At 50.0% G+C, this 20,805-nt stretch overlaps 2 protein-coding genes across 5 annotated transcripts in view; one reads left to right on the top strand and one right to left on the bottom strand.

Moving 5' to 3' along the window:
* Positions 1 to 20,805, bottom strand: part of CCT7 (chaperonin containing TCP1 subunit 7) — a 354,827-nt gene that overhangs the window by 123,030 nt on the left and 210,992 nt on the right. The gene's annotated exons all lie outside the window — the stretch shown is intronic.
* SFXN5 (sideroflexin 5) overlaps positions 1 to 20,805 on the top strand; it is a 103,192-nt gene that overhangs the window by 1,413 nt on the left and 80,974 nt on the right. For 2 of the 4 annotated variants that reach the window (XM_059659442.1, XM_059659439.1), the window contains exons 2-3: positions 6,161 to 6,229; positions 18,599 to 18,676. In XM_059659442.1, coding sequence (XP_059515425.1) covers positions 6,161 to 6,229; positions 18,599 to 18,676 — 147 coding nt within the window. Of the gene's footprint in view, positions 1 to 6,160; positions 6,230 to 8,922; positions 8,937 to 18,554; positions 18,677 to 20,805 lie in introns of all 4 variants that reach the window. The other 2 variants (XM_059659441.1, XM_059659440.1) reach the window with 2 other exon arrangements.

Below are 20,805 nucleotides of genomic sequence, written 5' to 3' on the forward strand. Positions count from 1 at the left end.
CTGCTCGCGCCCTCCTGCCTTTCCCCGCGGAGACGCTCTGTGATTGGCCGCTGCGGCCGCGGCCGGGGAGGTGGGCGCCGGGTCCGAGCGGTGCTGCAGGGTCACCTGGGGCCAGGCAGCTGCCCGCTCGGGGCGGAAAGTTCGAGTCCGGCCTGGAGGAGAAGCTGCCTGGGCCGAGCTGCCGTCTGCCCTTTTCCCCGGTGGGGACTGGCCGCCTTTCCGAGCTTCTGGAGGCGCCCCCGCCAGCGCCAGTGCCCCGGTCACGCTCCCAGCTCTGCACCCCAAACGGGTCCGCCGTGCGCGACGGGCCCGGGCCGCGAGCCCAGGGGTCCCCTCCGGCCGGCGATTCGCTGACGTGGCGAGTCGGCCGGCCGGTTCCCTGCGGAGGATGCAGCGAGGACTGGCGGGGAGAGCTGGGTGCGGGGCAAACGCTGTGTCATCCCCGGGGCAGGAGGGTGCAGCCCCGGAAACGGCGAGGGGTCTGGGCACCTGAGCCCAGCGGCTCTGAGCGCTTGGCTCTGTCCGTCCTGCTCGGACCCGTCACCGGGGTCCTATCCTTCCGGGACCCCCGGTGGGGCGTCGCTAACTCGGCCACGGAGACAGGGATCGAACCCGCAGCCTGGCCGGGGCCGGGGCAGAGGCTGGGAGGGGCCGTTCCCACGCCGCGGGCCGCCGCAGACGCGGGAGCCCAGCCTACGCTTGGGCCCGGCTGCCTGCAACGCGGAGGAAATGAACTTTGTTAGGAAAAGGGCAGAAGCCGTGGCTGAAGGGAGGGCCGAGGGTGCGGTGGGGCGGACAGAAGGCAGTTTGCAGGAAGAAAGGAAATGTGCAAAGGTCGGCTTTCTATTTTATTATTTATTAATTATTTAGTTAGCATTTATTTTGGTGGTGGTGGTAGAGAAACTGGTTCTAGCAAGGTGGTGCACGGAGCCTCGCGGATAACTAGGGAGCTGTGTTCTAGCTTTCTGAGAAAATGTTCCCACTGTTTTAAAAAATAGGACTTTAATTGCTTTAAAAAAGAAATCAGCACGGCATGTAGGTGTCCGGGCGGGCGAGACTGTCAGGGGTTCCCCTGCCTGAACTTGAGTGACCCCTCATTGGCTGCCTCCCTTGCCCGGCCCCAGGCATTGGTCAAGGCTCAGCCAGGCCACCTCCTCCCTTCTTCCCTGGGACATTACCCGCCAACCCCCGACCCCCAGGGTACTGACTCCTTTCCGCCCACCTCCTTGGCCACCCCAGTGGGATCCTTATAAGTCAGCCTGCCCCACGGTCCTCTGATACTCTGATTACCGTCTCCTTAACTCCTGTGCGCACTTTTTGAGCGAAAGGGCTGATCTTTGCCCTTCGTTGTCTCCATCCTAAGCCTGAGGTGGGGCTAGAGCCGCTAGACACATAGTAAGGCGCTGGATAAAGATCTGTGCGATGGCTTTTCTCTGGGGCTTGTTCTGGGACATTCAGTCACACAGCAGACATTTATCAAGCCCGCCAGGGGCCTGAGCCCTTTGCGGTGATCGCTGCTGGAGCCATGGTGCTCATTTGGATCCTCTGTTCTGGCAGCCATTGCCAGCATCTCGCTGGCAAGCCTCTGGAAGGCAGGAACAGTGTTTGCTTTTGAAGGGCTCCTCCTCCAGCACAGGAACCTGCATAAAGCACAGGGCATGTGATCCCTGCATGTTAAAGAGCTCGGCTTCCCCCCAAACCTGTTCCCCACCACACTGCTCCCAGCCCTGCAGGCGGCCCCCCCAAACCTGTTCCCCACCACACTGCTCCCAGCCCTGCAGGCGGCCCAACCCACCACCCAACTGACTCCTAAGAAACCTGGGAGTCACCTCTCCAAGTTTCCTCTCCCAAGCTTGCTCTTTTCTGCCCTTCAGGCCCATTTTGGGCAAGTTGGGGCCCCTGGACAGTCTATCCAAACTGTATACTAGTACTTCCCTTCCTCTCCCTCACTTCCTACACACAACCGGAGGCCCAGTGTTCTCCTCTCTTAAACAGCTCTCCAACTCACGGGTCTCCACTGCCGGAATTCTGGGCCAGGTCCCAGCATCCATCTCCTGGGCCCTGTGGGAGCTTCCTAACAGGTCTCGCTGCTTCCACTTCCATCCCTCCTTTTCCTCATGGCAGAGTCCCAGTGCAGGTCTGATCAAGTGACTCCCCCTCCCCCCAGCTGCCCCGCTCCCCCCCACACCCCCCAAGCCCAAACACCCTCCAGTGGCTTCCTCTGCTTCTGAAATAAGGACCTCACTTTTGAAGGGGCCCCAAAGACCTGTATGACCCACAGCTGCTGAACTCTTCTTCCTCAAACTGAGCCCCCACCTCCCCTTCAAACACTTCTTTTCACCATATTCGCTGCTTTCAGCACATGACTTTTTTGGGAGGGGGACACATCAGTCCATTGCACTGTTCACATTTCCCTGATTGTCACATGATATTTTAAATAATCAGGATCCCAGAGGCCCGCACATTATAGTTGACTGATATGTGCCTTCTAACCTATTAGTTCTCCTCCCCTCCCTTTTCCCCTTGCTTGTCTGTTGAGAAACTGGTTTGTCCTGTAGACTTTCCAGCACTCTGAATGTGGCTGAAGGCATCCCTGTGGTGTTATTGAACATGTTCTGTTCCCTGTTGTTCCTTGTAGTCTCGGAGGCCACGCTTTTAACCTCTGCCCCCTATGGCCTAATGGGAGGGGGAAGATGACAAGACAACACCTGGGAAGCTCTGTGGCCTGACTGTGCTCCCTTCCCTCCTCCTTTCTGCTCATTTCCTCTCCCAAACTTGCTCTTTTCTGCACTTCAGGCCCATTTTGGGCAAGTTGGGGCCCCTGGACAGGAAACAGATAGACATACATGCTTTTTCCTTTTGTATTTCAGTCTATCCAGAAATAAGTGGGGTTTTTTTTTTTTGTTTGTTTGTTTGCTTTTTAAAAATAAAACTTTCTTGTCCTTCAGAAGTCTTGCTCATCTGCTAAGGTAACTGGGGTTAGGTGTGTGCTGTGGGTGTGCTGGGCTCTAAAATCAGCTGAGGTCTGTGGTGGCAGAGCCTGTGGGTTGCACGGGGCTCCCTCTGGGTACGGGGAGCTTGCTGGGCAGGAAAACGCACTCTGCGCTCCTGGGTGGGAGGTTTGTGTGGGCTGAGGTCGGGGTCAGTGGGGAGTTTCTCATGCAGTTTGCCTGAAGTAAGCTCTGAAGTGAAAGTGGCTTGTAGGTAGTTATGGGCTGTAATGAGTTCTATCCTACAGACTTAGTGACTGTTCCTAGGGCTGGCCCTGGGGATGATTGTGCTGGGGAAAGGGTCAATACCTTCTAGTCCAGTGGCTCTCCGCCCCTGCTGCACATGGCTCACCTGATGCCTGGAGCCCCCCTCAGGCCAGTAGAATTTGAATCTCTGGGTGTTCAGCTGGGTTTTGGAATACCAGGTGACTCAGTGTACAGCTTGGTCCAGGATTAGTGAGCTGGCCCAGCCTTTCTGCCTTTGAGCCACAGGTTCAGCGAGCATTTTATTCCTAAGCACAGTGATTTAGAGGGCTGGGTACAGGAGGCTGAAGGTTCCTTCTCAGCCCATTGCCTCAGCTGCTGCTCCCAAAGCCCGCTCTCCCCCATGGCTGCGGGGGTGGAAGGCCTTGTACTGCAGGCCCCAGGCCCTGCTGAGAATTAGCTGACTCACCTTTCTTGTGTAAGGAACTGGAAGGAATCACTTAGCTGACTCATTCTTCAGGTAAAGAAAAAGGGAAGGAAAAACATCTACCAACTGTCTGATTAAGGGGAGAGGGGGGCTGAATTCTGGAGGGGGGAAGGCATACATTTTAAACTATTGAGAAAATAAAAATTAATTAGACTGAGGAAGTAGGATCCTTCTCTGCCATTCATCAGGCTGGGAGGACAGGCATCAAAACAGCTACAAAGAAACAGCGTTTCTCACAAGGACCCGTTGCATCTAAACAGTGTCCCACCAACCCCGTCTTCCACACTCACTGAGAAATCACCTCTCCGAGATCTCTGGGGTCTCTTATACAGACCCTAATCCCACTCCTGAGGGCTGTGCCCTCAGATCTAACCGCCTCCCCAAGGCCCCACCTCTCATACCGTCACCTGGACCCTTAGGATTTAATCTATGACTATCGGGGGGAGGGCTCAAATATTCAGTCTGTAGTAAGAACCACAGTATAGTTACTACATTAAGTAATTTAATATGGGTAAAATACTTTCATTAATCTATGACCTACATTTTTGTCAGTTGTCTCCTTGAAAATATCATTCCCACCCCATTCCTGTCCAAGATTCAATCAAGAATCACATGATACATTTAGTTGTCGCTTTAGTTTCCTGTGATGTGGGCTGTCCCACAGTCCAGCACAGTGATTTGTCTGTATGGCATTGTCATATTTGATGAACAAGGCCAGTTATTTTGTGGACTGTGCCTCAGTTTGGGTTTGCTTGATGTTCCTTCATGATTAGATTCGGTCCTTCTAGAATCCTGTGTGAGCGATATTGTGAACTTCTCCAGGCATCACATCCGGAGGCACACAGCGTCCATCCCCCCTTCCTTGGTCCTTTTAACGTGCCCCCATCATTTGGCGATGGGGGTGTGTGTGTGGCGCTTCATTACTTTCTGGCGCAACAGAATGTACCAGTCTCATCTCACCAGTACCTTCCCGGCCCCAGCCCTGGAACTGGCCGCTTCCCTGAGGAACCCTGATGCGTTTTAGTGATAAACAGGGTCTGTATGTCATCTGCCTCTTTACTATTCACTTACCATCCATCTGGCTCTACTCATTTCCCTGTCTATTAATTGGAATCATCCTCTTCATATGCATTTCACACCATCATAAGCATTTTTCTGCGTCATAAGCAATCTCTTTTAAATGGCGGCATAGTGTTCAGCTGCCGTCCACCTTTGCGAATAATGCCGCAGTGACGTCCTCAGCACACAGTGCACCTCTGACCAAACCTGCGGCTGTCTGACTGTTTCCTTGGGTGACATTATGAGGCCATTTTGCCCGGACAACAGCGTGAGCAGCGTGGGTTAGGCCATTTGGGTTGTGAGAGTTAGAGAAGCCATGTTTCCGTTAGGAATGGCCCCGAAGCTTGGTCTCTGGGAAAGGCAGGAGGTGGAGAGGGTGCCCCGGGGCGGCGAGCCACGGTGAGCAGAGCTGGAGGCAGCGTGGGGCCTGGTGTGTGCAGGGGACTGTGAGGTGACCCGGGGCTACGACAGGGTCTTGACAGGGAAGGGAAAGGAGCAGACGGTGGCTGCAGGGTCGGTTTCCTAGTGAGCAAGGGGGTGGAGTGTGGAGGCGTCTGTTCCCTCACTGCGCAGAGCAGAGGACGGTGCTGGGAGAGCTGTGGGGCTCCAGGGAGCATCTGGGACAGGGCCTGGGAGTGTAGCGAGGCATGAACCCCCAGCATTAGCAGCTTCTCCCTTTGTCCCCTAGCTTGGCACCCTGTCTCCTCCCTTGCTTGGCTTTGCCAAGCTGGCTCTGTCCCTAGGGCAGAGGGCCCAGCACCAGGGTTGCCCGGTTTCTTTTCATTGGGCTCTAATGCCTGTGGCCTGCTTTGCACAAAGCCCTTCTTTTCCACGCACCCTGCCCTGGGGCAAGGCCGGAGGGAGCCGGCCCCTGGTCCTGGGCCTCACAGCAGCTCCAGAGCCGTGGGTGAAGGAGGCCTGGGGGCCGCATGCAGGGGCTGAGGTGCTGGAGCTCTGCCTCTGGGGAACTTGACCTGGGAGAGGGGCCTTCTCTCACTGGAGAGGTCCTGGCAAGGCTGGGAGGCCGTGGTGGTCAGGGAAGGCTGGGAGAGGGCGGGGACCAGGTCTGACCTCCAGCCCCTGTGCTCAGTGGTGGGGGGTGGGAGCTGCCTAAAGGCTTGGAGTGGATCTCAGGGCACCGAGGGAAAAGGGAGAAAAATGGGAGGCACCTTGAAAAGAAGTTGGGACAGTCACTGAGCCTTAATGGTCTTTCTGAATTGATGTTAGAAAGCCCTCCGACTGGGAAAACTGCTTTCAGGTCACTGAGCAGTGAGGCCTCATTGGTATTCAGCTCCCATGTGGGGAGTCCTGGGGACTGTGGGCCCCAACAGTGGGGGTGAGGTGGGGGGTGGGGTCCCCCAGTGGCTGGAGGATGGTCTACAGCAGCTGATCTCCTCTCTTCTCCCACCCCCTTCTCCAGACTTCCTTCTATGGCCGCTTCAGGCACTTCTTGGATATCATCGACCCTCGCACACTCTTTGTCACCGAGGTAAGTCATGGCTGTCACTCTGCGGAGGCCCCTTGGCCTTTGCACCTTGTCACTTTAGGAGATCCGTGGGCCATCTGTGTGTGTCCCTCATACACATTGTCTCATTTCATTTGGATCTCACCATGTCCCTTCCAGGCTAGATAGATCATCACCATCATCATCACCATCATTTCAAACTTTAATAAACTTATTTCCAACTACATGAGTTACATGCTCATTATAAAAGTCCAAACAGTACAAATGTTTAAGTAGAACCAGAAAGTACCCTTTACACACCCTTCGTGCCCAGTTCCCTCCTCCCCTAGGTGATAAGGTACAATTTACCTTTTCCATGTGAACCATGCTATGAATTTTGACAAACGTCCAGTCATGAATCCAGCCCCACAGTAACAATGTAGAGCATTTCTATGACCCGAAAATGCCCCCTCATGCCCATTAGTGGTCCATCTCCCCTTACCCAGCCCCTGGCAACCACTTACCTGTTTTCTGTCCCTACTGTCTGGCTGTTTCCAGAATGTCGTATAAATGGAATACAGCAGTGTGTGCCTGGCTTCTTTTCCTTCACGTCGTGCTTTTGCGTTTCCCCTGTGATGTTGCGGGTACCAGCACTGCCTCCCTTCTCATTGCTGAGTAGTTCCACTGAGAGGATGTTCCAGCCTTTGTTTGTCCGTCCACGTGTTGACGAACACCGGGGCTATTGTAAATAAAACTGCTGCGAGCCTTTGTGTGGATGTATGCTTTCACTTCTGTGGGTGAATGACTAGGCGTGGGCCCGCTGGCTCGTACGGTCCGTGTTTGTTTCACTTCGTAGGAGTCGGCCCAACTGCTCAGGGTGGCTGCAGGTTTCACATTCCCATCCACCATGTCCCCGTTGCTCGCCATCCTCACCAACACCTGCCCTTGTCAAATCTGAACAGACTCCGTTTCCTTCAGCTGTCCCAAGAAGCGTGTCTTTGTAGCCTCTGTATGTGTGTTTACAAATGTGTGTAGGGATGCATGCACACACAAAACAGCAAAGATTTATTAAGCACTCACTGTGGGCAAGGCGGCGTTGTAAGCATCTTACATGCATCGATCATCAGATTAACGCAAAGCAACCCATGAGGTAGATCCGTTTCGGTTCCATTGTGCAGACGAGGGCAAAGACAGAAGGTGCGTCTCATGGTATGAACCAGGAAAGCTTGTCTCGGAGCCCTTGCTCTTAGCCAGTTTGCATTCTTGTTCAGGCAACAGTTTGGGGAGCTTTTCCCCAAGATGACTGGGCGGGCGGGCCGCAGGCCTGAGCTGCTGCGCTGGCCACACCCCTGAGCAAGTCACTGAGCCCCTCTGTGGGCTACCTGCGTGGACAGCGCTTCCCTGCACATCTCTGTGAGCACTGCGGCTTCAGCCCCGGAGCTGATCAGCTCAGGGAGGGAAGGGCCATGGCGGAAAGGAGCACAAGGCCTGCCAGCCCCTGGGCCTGGAACAGCCCGCACTGTGCGTGGGAGCAGCCAGGGCTGTGAGACGGGGCGTTAACCTGGTGTGGTTTCCACTGCACGTCAGCAGGAGAGAGGGCTCAGGTATTTTATTGCTGGTCCTACCTGCCTCTGGGCCTACTGCCTCCTAAGGACAAGGCTGCTGTGCTCTCGGCTCCGTCTGCATTCTCCTAAGGAGTTGTCGATGCGAGCACACAAGAATTGGGAAGAGCACCAAACTAGAGAAACTCCTTACCTAGCCTAGGTTATGCGTCTTTCCAGAAAGTTCCAGAATGGTGCAAAACTGGATACAGTTGCCACATAAATCCCAACATAAATGCTACCCGTTGATGGAGGAGTCAGCAGAGGCCAGTGCTGAGCTCAAAAGATGGAGGTGCTAAGGGTGGTCTGAGGGGTGTTGAGAGGCGGCAGAGGGGCACTGAGAAGGTTGGGAGGCATTTCAGTGCTCCCCAGTCACCGTGAGCCCAGCCAGCTGGGGCTCTGGGGATGGGTGGGCGGCTACAGAGTGACATGCTGCCTGTGCTGGGGGCCCACCCACCGCCAGTCCCCCTCTCCTCGCTCCCAGACCACTTCACTCTACTACTCTGCGCCTGTACCACACCTTTCATCTTCAGCTCTCATTTTGAAAGGCTGCAGCATTCTTGTACATCACTAAACCATTTGGGTCTAAATCCCATTACTAAATATACAAATCTCATGCTTTATTAGTAATCAAACTCACTGTCAGAGCAATTATTTACTAGCTAGAAAATAAAACCACTGCACTGTAGTTTTAGGATATTTTTCCGATTTCACATGTTTCCTCCCCTCATCAAAGATTATGATCGACTTCCCAGAACGATCTTCTCTTTTCCCCTAGCACTGCCTCCACCGCCCCCCCGCCCCCCCCCTCCTCCCCAGCAGTTGGGGACTGTTTCCACGACTGCCTGCTGGCCTTTTGGAAAGTTTCTGCCCACAGGAGATCTAGGCCCTAAAAACCCTGGAAGAGCCATGAGTGGGGTCTTCAGGCCTCGCTGGTTCTAGTCGAGGCAGGTGGCTTGGCAAGGCCACAGTGAGAAATCGGAAGCCCTGAGAGGCAAAGGGGCTCTTCCCTGAGCCCCTCCCCACGAACTGTGGCGCTGCCAGGAGGGCCAGCCCCCCCCACCCCCCCGCAACCCCCCTCCCTCTGCTGGGCTCACTGACCAGGCTCCTGTCTCCAGAACACGGCTTCTCTCCTAGGGCCCTTGGCTGGTGTCCTGGGAAGCAGAGCGCGGGGCGCGGCTGCCCAGCCGGAGGTCGGGCCAGTTGCCTGTGAGGGGGGGAGGGTCGTGGAGGACAGGAGGAGGTGGCCCTGGAAACCAGTTTCCCGAGGTGGACAGGTCCTGGGCAGCGTGAGCCATCGGGTGACCCGGTTCTGGGGGCAGTCGCCGACTGAACAGATAGACTCGTCTTGCGAGAGTTTGCAGCCAGTTGTTTGCGATTTTTGAACTGACCAAGCTTTCCAAAGATTCCAACCCTCTTGTGTGTACTGAGGCGGGGGAAGTTGTATTCACAGTGATTTCTCTTAGGAAGGAGAAGGCCGGCTTTGTTTTCTCACTGTGCGGAGCCAGGCTTCAGAGGAGGAGGCTGGTCTGTGTGACAGGGGGAGGGACTGCTTTGATCCTGGAGGAGAGAGGAGGGAGGAGGCAGGAAAGGGAGAGAGTGGGAAGGAGAGCAAGTAACCTGGTGAGCCAGTGCCTGGGGGCTCTTTTTAAATGTTTTTAATAGTTTACTGATTTGTAGAGAGAGGAAGGGAGAAGTGAAAAACATCTATGTGAGAGTATAACATCAATGGCTACCTCCTGCACGCCCCCTGCCGGGGGAGCCACAATCCAGGCAAGTGCCCTGACCCTGAATTGAACCAGCGACCTCTAGGATGCCCAACCAACTGAGCCACCCTGGCCAGGGCCCTGGGGGCTCTTGTGAGGTGGGTCGTGCCTACTGTGCTTTGAGAGTCGTTGACCTGACCCAGTATTGTCCCTTCCACCATCATTCCTGGAAAGCTGTCAGCAAAGTCCGCCTGGCTCAGGAAATGTCTGCAAGAGTGGATCATTTGAGGGGATGTTGAGGGGGTGTGGGTCTCCGTCAGGGTGCAGTGTGTGTGTGTGTGTGTGGGGGGGGGGTTAGGCCTGAGGAAGGAAACAGCTGGGAGCCAGCATGGATGTCAGCTTTGGCCCTCCACAGAAGTCATGGGATTCCACCTAGGCCTCTGAGGGCAGCGGCGCTACTTTTAATTATGGGCTGAATGAAGGTAAAAGGGATTTGCTATTCTGAATTCAATAACGATTTAAGGCAATGAATGGTTGATAGATGATCATCCTGAAGAGCATAGAAAACTAACTGGAATAGTGTTAATTGCACCATTTCAATACTAGCACTGGAGTGGTTAGTGATCTGGAACCTGGGGCTGAGGTGTAGGCTAGAACAAGTCAGTAATTATATGGATGTTGGGAACCATCATCACCTGGGAGCAGGGAGATACAAATGTGAAGTAGGGAAAAGACAAAGAATTATGTGATGTTGAATTTGAATTGGAGGTATCAGTGTGAACTCATGATTCACACACACACACACACACACACACACACACACACACACACATTTCCCAGTTTCCTGGCTCTGCTCACTGAAAGGACCTAGAATGATACCTGGTAACAATGTACCACTCACCATCCATAAAAGGAACCGGGGCTTCCTGCAGAGATGGCCAGATCCACACGTGGGGCAAGGAGAATTGTTACATAAAGTAAGAAAGTGCACAGAGAGTGACCGAGACCCCGTAAATGGCTTGAAGGGCAACCCACTGGCCACATTTGGGACAATTCCAACCTTAAGAAGAATAAGAGCGATGGATTATGATACGTTGAGGTAATAATAATAAACCATGAGTCCATAGTAATACTAAAAATGTGGGAGAGGGAAGCTCTTTGCAGAAGAGTGTCAGCTAATAAGCATAGAAGGAATAACCATTGTGTAATCATTAATGGACGCTATTTCCGTGGAGCCAAAGACAGTTGGGGACAGGATATTTGTGTGCTCTTTAGCAGTCTCACCCTAAGGATTATTTAGCAATTACAAAGGGGAAAAGGTGCCTGTACGGTGGTTGGAGGATACTCCTTTAACCAGATGACCACACTTAGCATCACTGACAATGAAAATAACTGACACTGTATGCCTCCTGATATGTTGTGATTCTGGTATTAACCCCTACATAGAGGGAAATATATGAAAGTCTAAAGAAGAAAGTAAAAACTGCTTATTACCCCACCTGCCAGAAATAATAATCTAGCATTTTGATGTATGTTTATGTTCAAAATTAGGATGTTTACAAAATATGTATAAATGTAGCTCTATATAGACACATAAAGAATCACGTATGATATATTTGTATACATAACAAATGTATACATAATATATATTCTTTTTCCATGTAACATATCACGAGCATTTTTCCTTGTCATTAAATGTTGTTTTCAAAATGTGTTTAACAATTGCATGTAGTTTACCATGTAGTTATTCCATGTTTAGTTGTTTTCTCTATTGTTGACCATTTGAGTAGTTTCAAGTTTTTTTTTGCCATTATATTGTAATAAATATCCTTGATCATAAATCTCCTCATTTTCCTCTTTATTTCCTTTGGATAAATTCCTAGAACCGGAATTTCTGCACGAAAAGCATTTTAAGGCGTTTGAATATGTTGCCAATTGCCTGTAAATTGTACCAACCTGTACCAAGATTATATCAGTTTATACTCGCACTAGCGGTGAGTGAGGATGTCCATTTAAATGCGTTAGATATTCTAATTTTTAAAATTTTTAATGAAATTTTAATATATATGTTATTGATTGTTAGAAAGGAAGGGAGAGGGAGTGAGAGAAACATTGATGTGAGAGTGGAACATTGATTGCTGCCTCCTGCATGTTCCCTACAGAGGATTGAGCCCACATCTTGCAACCCTGGGCATGTGCCCTGACCAGGAATTGAACTGGCAACCTTTTGGTTCATGGGATGACACCCAACCAACTGAGTCAGCCACACTGGCCAGCTTTAATGGAACTATTTTTTATTTTAAAAAAATCCCCAAATGTTAGTACCTATATACACATCAAGTTCTTGCCCATCAGCATACATTTTTGGCATACTTATTACATTGAACATAGACTTTTTGTTTGCTTTTTCATTCAATTCCAAGTCTTTATAATTTTTTTTAAAAAAATTTAGCCTTACAGTATAGACAACCATTATCAGTAGACTTATAGGTATAACAGATAGGTTGTTACTGATCCCACCCAAAAAATAAAAAAAAAAGACTCAGGCATACCGCTTTCACCTGTGCTCAATTTATTTTTTAGAATAAATTCCCGAGAGAAGGATATTCAGGCTGGAGGCCACGGCTGTTTTTATAGTTCGTGGGGTAGCTGGATAGATTTATTTTCTAGAGCAGTGATGGCGAACCTTTTGAGCTTGGCGTGTCAGCATTTTGAAAAACCGTAACTTAACTCTGGTGCCGTGTCACATATAGAAATTTTTTGATATTTGCAACCATAGTAAAGCAAAGTCTTACATTTTTGATATTTATTTTATATACTTAAATGCCATTTAAGAAAGAAAAATCAACCAAAAAAATGAGTTCGCCTGTCACCTCTGACACGCGTGTCATAGGTTCGCCATCACTGCTCTAGAGGGTTGTAGTACCTGCCATGCTGCCGGGATTATATTGGTTTACCTCACACAGGCCCCCTGCAGGCGCCCAGGGGTCAGCCGCCCGGAAGCAGAACCTCTCCCCATGTGGCCCTGGTTTCCTCTCCCCTTGGGCCTGCCTCCCAGAGGGTGGCTCGCGGCTGGTGGGAGCCACACCAGACAGCTCTGCAAGTCCCCGGGCTGCTGGGAGGGAGCATGGAGGGGCCTAGGAAAGCCCAGGGAAGATGAGAGAGAGGAGGCATGGCTCTCTGCACGCACAGAAATCACTAGCTCTGGCCCACAAGTCCCACCACCTGGGGCCACAACAGGAATGGATCCAGCCAGGGTTGCAGACAAGGTAAGGATGCACGGCCCTGCACTTGGCAGATGCAAGACTGGCCCAGGTGAGAACCATCAGACAGATAAATGCTGAGCAGTTAACACGATGTGACATGACCTGCTGCCCCCCACCCCCTGCCAGCAACCCCGGCTCCATTCCCTCATGCACACCCCACCGCGCTGTCAGTCCACTCTCCCTGACACTTGACGCTGCTCTTTCTTTTCCATTTTTTCAGTTCTGCAAGCTCAGGATTCTCAAAGCTTTGCCTGAGATGCCCGCGTTTCAATTGTACCCTTTCTCTACACCTGCTCTCCGTTTTCTCTATGTCAAGCTGGGCTTAGCTTTGAATGAGAGTGAAAAAGGACCTTCCTGTTCTTATCCGGGGCCCCCGCCCCAGTAGGAATCGGCTTTGGGTTGGGGGGCAGGATGCAGGCCTTGCTGTGGTTTCCTTTTGGGACGGCCCTGCTCTCAGTTACTGTGGTGAGGACGGGGGTTCTTCCATGCCCACATCTCGGGGAAATGGCCCAGAACTGGGACGGGATGGGTTTCCAGTGCCACCCACCCACTCTGTGACCCCGAGCAAGGAAACGCCCTCCCCTCTGTGGCCCCAGTTTCTCAGGAAGGGGTGGCCACATGGTGCTATGACATACACACACAGGGCGTGTTTTTATTTGTGTCCTTTGTGAGCCGGGCACGGTCTCTTGGAATCGGGGGAATCTGTAAACCCTCATCATCTTCAACGGACATGGGTCTGACAATGTAGAGCAGTGGTTCTCAACCTTGGCTGCACATTAGAATCACCTGGGAATCGTTTTAAAATCCTGATTTCTGGGCCTCATCCTCCGAGTATAGATAACCATTATCACTAGATTTACAGGTATAACAGATAGGTTGTTACTGTCTTTTGTGATCCCACCCAAAAAATAAAAAAAAGTCTCAGGCGTGCCACTTTCACCTGTGCTAAAATTATTTTTTAGAATCAATTTCCAAGAGAAGGATATTCAGGACAGATGAGGCCCAGAAATCAGGATTTTAAAATGATTCCCAGGTGATTCTAATGTGCAGCCAAGGTTGAGAACCACTGCTGTAGAGCCTGGATTCCAAACCCTGACCATGCCCTTTGCCTCTCCCTCTAGAAGGCTCAGTCATGCATTTTTGTTAAATGCACATTATATGATATGTGGCCCTGGGTTGGTGATGGGTTGGGCTGGGCATGTCCCGTGGTTCTACACAGATACCTAAAACCAGGCCCCTGCTGCCTGCACTTGGCACTCTCTGACAGGTAATGCAAGCACACAAGCAGGAAGTGGTCAGGCACCTCAGAGAGGGCAAGCCCATGGCTCTCTGACTGTTCACAGGAGGGGACGTTTCTGGAAGATTCCTGGAGAAGTGAGCCTGGAAGGATGGAGGGGGTTGGTGACGGACTTGGGGAGGAAGGGTGTCGTGGTGAAGTGAATAGTATGGGCAAAGTCAGGAGGTGGGAACATGGAGGTACCAACTGGAGAATGGAGGGGCCCTTTACCAAAAGGACGGTGAGATATTTCTGGGCTTTTCTCACATCCTGGCCAGATACTGTCACTTCCATCATCTATTTACTATATTAGGTATTATTCTACGTTAAATATTTATATCAGTTTGCCCTCTTCCCTTAACCATGCAGGGATTATACTCAGTCTGCATTGAGTTTGGGGGTGTGCTAGGCTACCCTCTCTGCCCCCCTAAAAAGATGAGTTTTCCTCCTGATGACACCCCAGCTTTCCTTTCTGTGCCCTTCCCGTCCTGTGTCCCTCTGTTCCCATTCCTGTCTGGCCTGGTCTCCCCCCTCTGTGTCCACCACCCTAACACTCCATGCCTGTCCCTTTGCTTTCTTCTTCCTCTGGGGATTTGGGGCCAGGATTCTCCTCTGTCCAAATTCCCTGCCCCTGGAGCAGGCCTCCCAGGCGCCAGCATTCCCGAGGGACCTTCTGATCCCTGTCAAATACTAGGAGACACCCTCACGGTGACACTTTCTGGCAGGTGAGCCAGAGGCAGGCAGGCCGTGAAGGAGTCTGGGAAGCAGCAACCTGCCCATCCATGCCCCAGGCCCCCGGGGGCCCCGGAGAAGAGCCCCAGTCTTCTCTCCAGCCGGCTGGGCTCCTCACGGGTCCGCCTTCAGGGCCTGGCTGCCTGTTCCTGGTTGAGCAGACTTTCTGCAAAGTTCACCCTCCCACTGGCCTCCAGCGTTCCCCGCCCCTCACCTGCCCAGGGCTTTCCGCCAAGCCCCACGATGCATAGGCGGGAGAGGAGGGTTAACTCTCCAATCTCTCAAGTCTCCTGAAAACGGACCCCTTCTCTGTGGGGAGACCAGCCCCAGAGCAGCCAGCCCTCAGGGACCTTAGGTAAGTGGCCGAGGCACCTGCCTGTCCCAGGGTAGCCTGGAGCCCGAGGCCTTCCGCCTCTGACAGGGGGCCTGGCTGAGGGCTAGGAAGGCCCGGAAGCAGAAGAGCACGTTCTAGCTTCCTTCAGTCCTGGATTCTCAGCTCTGTCTTCAGGAACTTTGGATTTAGTTCTCCCTCCACCCATGCCAAGATGGGAGCTCTTGGGAACCCATTCTTGTGGCAGGAGGCCTCCCTTTGATGACCGTGTCAGATGAGATGGAAACTGGCCAGGTTGTTATAGGAACTCGGAAGAATCCCTGGAGTGGGAAAATAATGAGAACACGGGGCCATTCACCATTCAGCGGCGGAAAGTGGAGCACTCATTGTCTGAGGGCAGAAGCGGCGGCCCAGAGAGGAAGCGGGCTTGGGGTGGGGGGCCTGCTGCAGCACTAGGAGGCTTTGAGGGTGGTGGGGGACAGAGGAAGGGTCTGACCAAACTGCTCACTTTCTATCTGTATGACTTTAAACAAGTTAAAACAGCAATCAACACGAAAAACAAATGTATGAGACTGGAAGGAATATCACCCTACTTTTGCGGCAGTTATCTCAGTGGTATGTTTACAGGTGATTTAAAATTATTTTTGTGCTTTTTCTGTGTGTGTGTGTGTGTGTGTGTGTGTGTGTGTGTGTGTGTGCGTGTGCGTGTTTTCTCCTGGCATTTTCTCTATAAACAGCAGGAATTAATTGAAAGGGGAACCCTGAAAACACAACGCCATCTCCCGTTTGGAAGCACAGCTCCTGGGCGGGCTCTCTGGAGTTTTGGAATTGATGTGCATGTGTTTGAAAGGGCAGGGACAGTACTTGCCAGCAGTCAGGCTGCCCCCCAGCAAGTTTTCCTGCCCCTGATGCCCTGGGTTAGACCAGCACGGGCCTCGGGTACCTCACACACAGGCCTGATGGGTCGGCGTGTGCCGAGGGGCAGTCATTCCCATTGTTACAGTACAGGAGGTGGCTGTCCGTTTTTCATCCTGGGAGGCCACCCTTGTCAGCTGGCTCAGCAAACGCGCTGTCTGCTCCACCAGGTGCCCTTCCTGGTGCTGCTTCCTCCTTTAGACCAACGAATGGGCTTATGTTGTGGTCTGGGCACTACTGTGTCCGGCCAGCCTTGTCCCTCCTCTGTCAAAAGAGGAATGGTGCACTGCCAGTGTGGCTCAGTGGTGAGCGTTGACCTATGAACCAGGAGGTCACGGTTCCATTCCTAGTCAGGGCACATGCCTGGGTTGTAGGCTCCATCTCCAGTAGGGGGTGTGCAGGAGGCAGCAGATCAATGATTCTCTCTCATCATTGATGCCTCTCTCTCCCCCTCTCTCTTCCTCTCTGAAACCAATAAGATGTATTTTTTTAAAAAGGAAGGGAATGGTGGCTTCACTTGATTTTTTTTGCCCAAGCTGGGCATCCCTGGTGGCTGGGTCCCTCACCTGACTTTGACATAGGCTACCTTCTATCACTGTTGTCTATTACTAATTTTCTGGGGTGCAACATACATGCAGTAAAATGCACATATCCTAAGTTTATTGCTTAATGGATTTCGACTTATATTTAAACCCATGTAACCACCACTTAGATCAGACATTTCCATTTCCATTACCCTGGAGGGTTCCCTCATGTCCTTTCCAAGTCAGTATCCCCTAAAGGTAACACTCTAATGACCTCCACCACCATAGGTGAGTTTTGACGTTTTTTTAAACTTTATATACTATACTCGTTTGCATCACACTTATTTTGCTTCTCATGCATATTAGCTGTCCATTGCTATGTATGGCATCACCCCAAAACATAGTGGCTAAAACAACAACAGTCAATTATTTTGCTCACCGATCCTCAATTTGGGCAGGGCTAAGAGGGGATGGTTTGTCTCTGCTCCATGCAGCATCAGCTAGGGCAGCGTGACAGGGGGACGGAAGGTCCTTTCCAAGGTGGCTCACTTGCATGGTGAGCAAGCTGGTGCTGCTGACCATCAGCTGGTGGTTCAGCTGGAGCTGTGGGCCAGGCCCTCAGTTGCTCTGCATGTGGTTGTCTATATGGGGTTCTTGGGCTTCCTTACAATATGGCAGCTGAGTTCCAAGAGAGCAACCATCCCAAGAAAACAAGGTGGAGGTGCAAGGCATTTTTATGGCCTAACCTCAAACTCTATTTGTTGAGGCAGCCATGAAAATCTTCCCTGGATCAAGGTTCGGGGGCATAGAGGATGTGAGAAGGTTCTAAAAGAGCATGGGGAATGGGAGATATGGGGGTGGCCATTTTTGGAAAACACATTTGGCTATATTAAGTTTGTCAGATTCATCTACGTTGTAATATATATTTGTAATTTGCTTTTTTTGTTGTATAATATTTCACTGTGTACATAGACTACAATTTAGTTTATTCAGTCTATTATTGACATTTGAATTGTTTATAGTTTTGGGCTTTTTATTTTAATTTTTTAAAATATATTTTATTGATTTTTTACAGAGAGGAAGGGAGAGAAATAGAGAGTTAGAAACATCGATGAGAGAGAAACATCGATCAGCCGCCTCCCGCACATCTCCAACTGGGGATATGCCCGCAACCAAGGCACATGCCCCTGACCGGAATCAAACCCGGGACCTTTCAGTCCACAGGCCGACGCTCTACTGAGCCAAACCAGTTTCGGCAGTTTTGGGCTATTTAAATAGTGCTCCTATGATTATACTTATACAGATGTTTTGGTGGACAGAGGTGGCCATCTATCAGGGTTGCTGTCTCTTTAGCTTTTAAGATTTTAAAAATCATGCAATTCTTATCCTCTTTTATTTTCTCTCTTTCCCCATCAGTTACTGTAGCCATATGCACTTTAGTATGTAAATCTCTGCTAGTGTTTTTAAAATCTTGAAAAGAAATTATAGCAGTAATACATAAATATGTTTTCTTTATAAAAACTTTCAGTATTGCAATTAAGATTAAAGTTAATCTTGACACTCCTTGCCAAGTCGGGCCCTTTCCTCCCATCCCAAGATAACCCTTGTCACCAGTTTGGGGTGGTCTCATCTAGAGCTTTTTTTGATGCATTTACACCCAAAAATATTCCCATAGAAAATACTGTTTTGTGTGTGTGTGTGTGTGTGTGTGTTTTGTTTGGTACAATGCATGGTATCATATGGCTCTGCAATTCGCTTTCTCACTCAAAAAATATCTTGGAGTTATGGCCATAGAATCGCATGTAGATCTACTTCGCTTTTTAAACTGCCGAATAATGTTTCATAGTATTATGATAGCACCGCCATTTGGCCATTTTCCTATGGAAGGACGTTTAGGTTGTATCCACCCTTGTTGTGCAGCGTGTGCCCGATGAACTGGAGGGCAGGCCTGGCACACTGTGATATTGTCAGTACTTGATCAACACAGATGCATTCCGTAATGGGAAAGAGTTTCTGGAGCCCTGGGTCTGTGCCCCTCAATGTCCGCTCTCTCTTCCCTGCAGAGACGTCTCCGAGAGGCCGTGCAGCTGCTGGAGGACTATAAGCATGGGACTCTGCGCCCCGGGGTCACCAATGAACAGGTAGCTCTGGTGGAGGTGGGGGAGGAGGGAAGTCACAGATTCCCAACCTTTCCCTGCAGCCAGACCACTCCTTTTTCCTTCAGTACCTGCTTCCACTGCGACTGCATACCCCTGTGGGTCTCTGGCTTTTCGGAGGACATACTCAGGTCTCGCCAGCACCCTGAGTCTGGTGGGAAGCATGGTGGCTGGTGAGGCTAGAGAGGCCCAAAGGCAGTGGTTTGCTGGAGCTGACGTGTGTACCTCTTCCCACTTCCACAGTCAGTGACATCATGGTGACAGCTTGAAATCAGCCACGATGGCAATACTTACACCACAGAAATTGGCAAATGCTACAAATTAGGACTCTTCCCTCCCCCAAAGAATTGATTAGTAATTACTTACCAGCATACTACTCCCCAAAAGTTCAAGTTGAGGGTGGGAAAGGGGTGCGGATGGTGGGGATTAGGCTAGGATACTGTAATTTTTTAAATTTTAATTTATCTTTATTGTTGAAAGTATTACAGATGTCCCTCCTTTTCTACCACTGTCCCCCTAATTTTTTTAATAGTATGTAGGAACTTGAACTAGAGCTAATTGAAATATTGATGGTTGTGTTTGGTTTGGGGGAGGAGTTGAGGGATGTAGTATAAGGCAACTTTAATGATACAGAGAATGATAGTTAATGTATTAAAGTCATTTTTTTATTCATAAACTTTATTTCAAAAACTTAAAAAATTAATTTCACATTTTTCAAAAGTAATGTGTGTGTATAGTTCAAAAAGTCAAATAGTACTAAAACATTTGTAAGGAAAAATAGTATGCTGCCCATCATCCCTCCTCAGTTCCCATCCCTTTTCCCCAGAAGCAAATGCTTTTAGCTGTCTCTTCAGATAGAAATCTATATTTCAAACTGACATGCTTATCTATACTGCTATTTCTCAACTAATTCTTTTGTGTTATCTGTTATGGTAGTTGAGAATCCAGCTCTTATATCCACCCCCATAAACATGCTTCTCTCCCCAACTCTTCTCACCATCCCAAGATAGTTATCATGGTTTGGGGATCTATGGCTGTTGCGTATTCACATCATAATTTTATTTCACATCATTATAAATAACATTTACTGTAGAGTCAAGTTGGTTGTATCATGACTGTGTTTTCTGTTTTTAAACTTTATGTTTTATCTGCAGTTAATGGTTGCCTCTTTTTTTTTTTCCTTATAAGCATAGTTTTCTTTGTCCCATCTCTAATTCTCACTCCACCCTCTAGGGGGATGTTCAGTGCCTCCTTTCAGTCCTGAGGACTCCAGCTCTACAGTTCTATTTTTCCCTTGAACATGTCCTTCCAGGGGCCCACCTCCCTCCAGCTCCAGGCCTTCCTTTTGGTGTTTGTACACTTCCATTTTGGTGGAATAACTCTTCCAGTAGCTTTCTGGAAAAAAAATTAAATGGGAAGAAAATTTTGAGTACTTTTATTTCTGAAAAATTGTGACTCTGCACTCAGCCTTAATTGACAGTTTGGCTGAGGAGAAAATTCTAGTATGACAATCATTCTCCTTCAGAATTTTGAAGACATTACTTAGTTGTCTTCCAGCTTCCAGGATAGCGGTTGAAAAATCCATGCTGTTTTATTCCCGATTCTTTGCAAGTGACCTCTTTTCACTCCTTGGAATGTTTAGGGCCTTCTCTTTATCTATACAATTTATTTCTGAAATTCCACAGTGCCTCTTTTTTAAAACTCATGATTCAGGATTCTTTTTTTTTTTAAATATATTTTATTGATTTTTTACAGAGAGGAAGGGATAGAGATAGAGAGTCAGAAACATCGATGAGAGAGAAACATCGATCAGCTGCCTCCTGCACATCCCCCACTGGGGATGTGCCCGCAACCCAGGTACATGCCCTTGACCGGAATCAAACCTGGGACCTTTCAGTCTGCAGGCCGATGCTCTATCCACTGAGCAAAACCGGTTTCGGCCATGATTCAGGATTCTTGGTGACTCCTTTCAGTCTGAATACTCCTTTCTTTCAGTTCTGGCAAATTTTCTCAGCCTGTTTATTTAATAATTTCTTCTCATTCTGAAACTCCTATAGCAAATAGTCACATCTTAGATAAACACCCAGAATTCAATTTCCGTGAGCTCTTTGACT

This window comes from Myotis daubentonii, chromosome 12, assembly GCF_963259705.1.
Source record: "Myotis daubentonii chromosome 12, mMyoDau2.1, whole genome shotgun sequence".
Taxonomy (NCBI): domain Eukaryota; kingdom Metazoa; phylum Chordata; class Mammalia; order Chiroptera; family Vespertilionidae; genus Myotis; species Myotis daubentonii.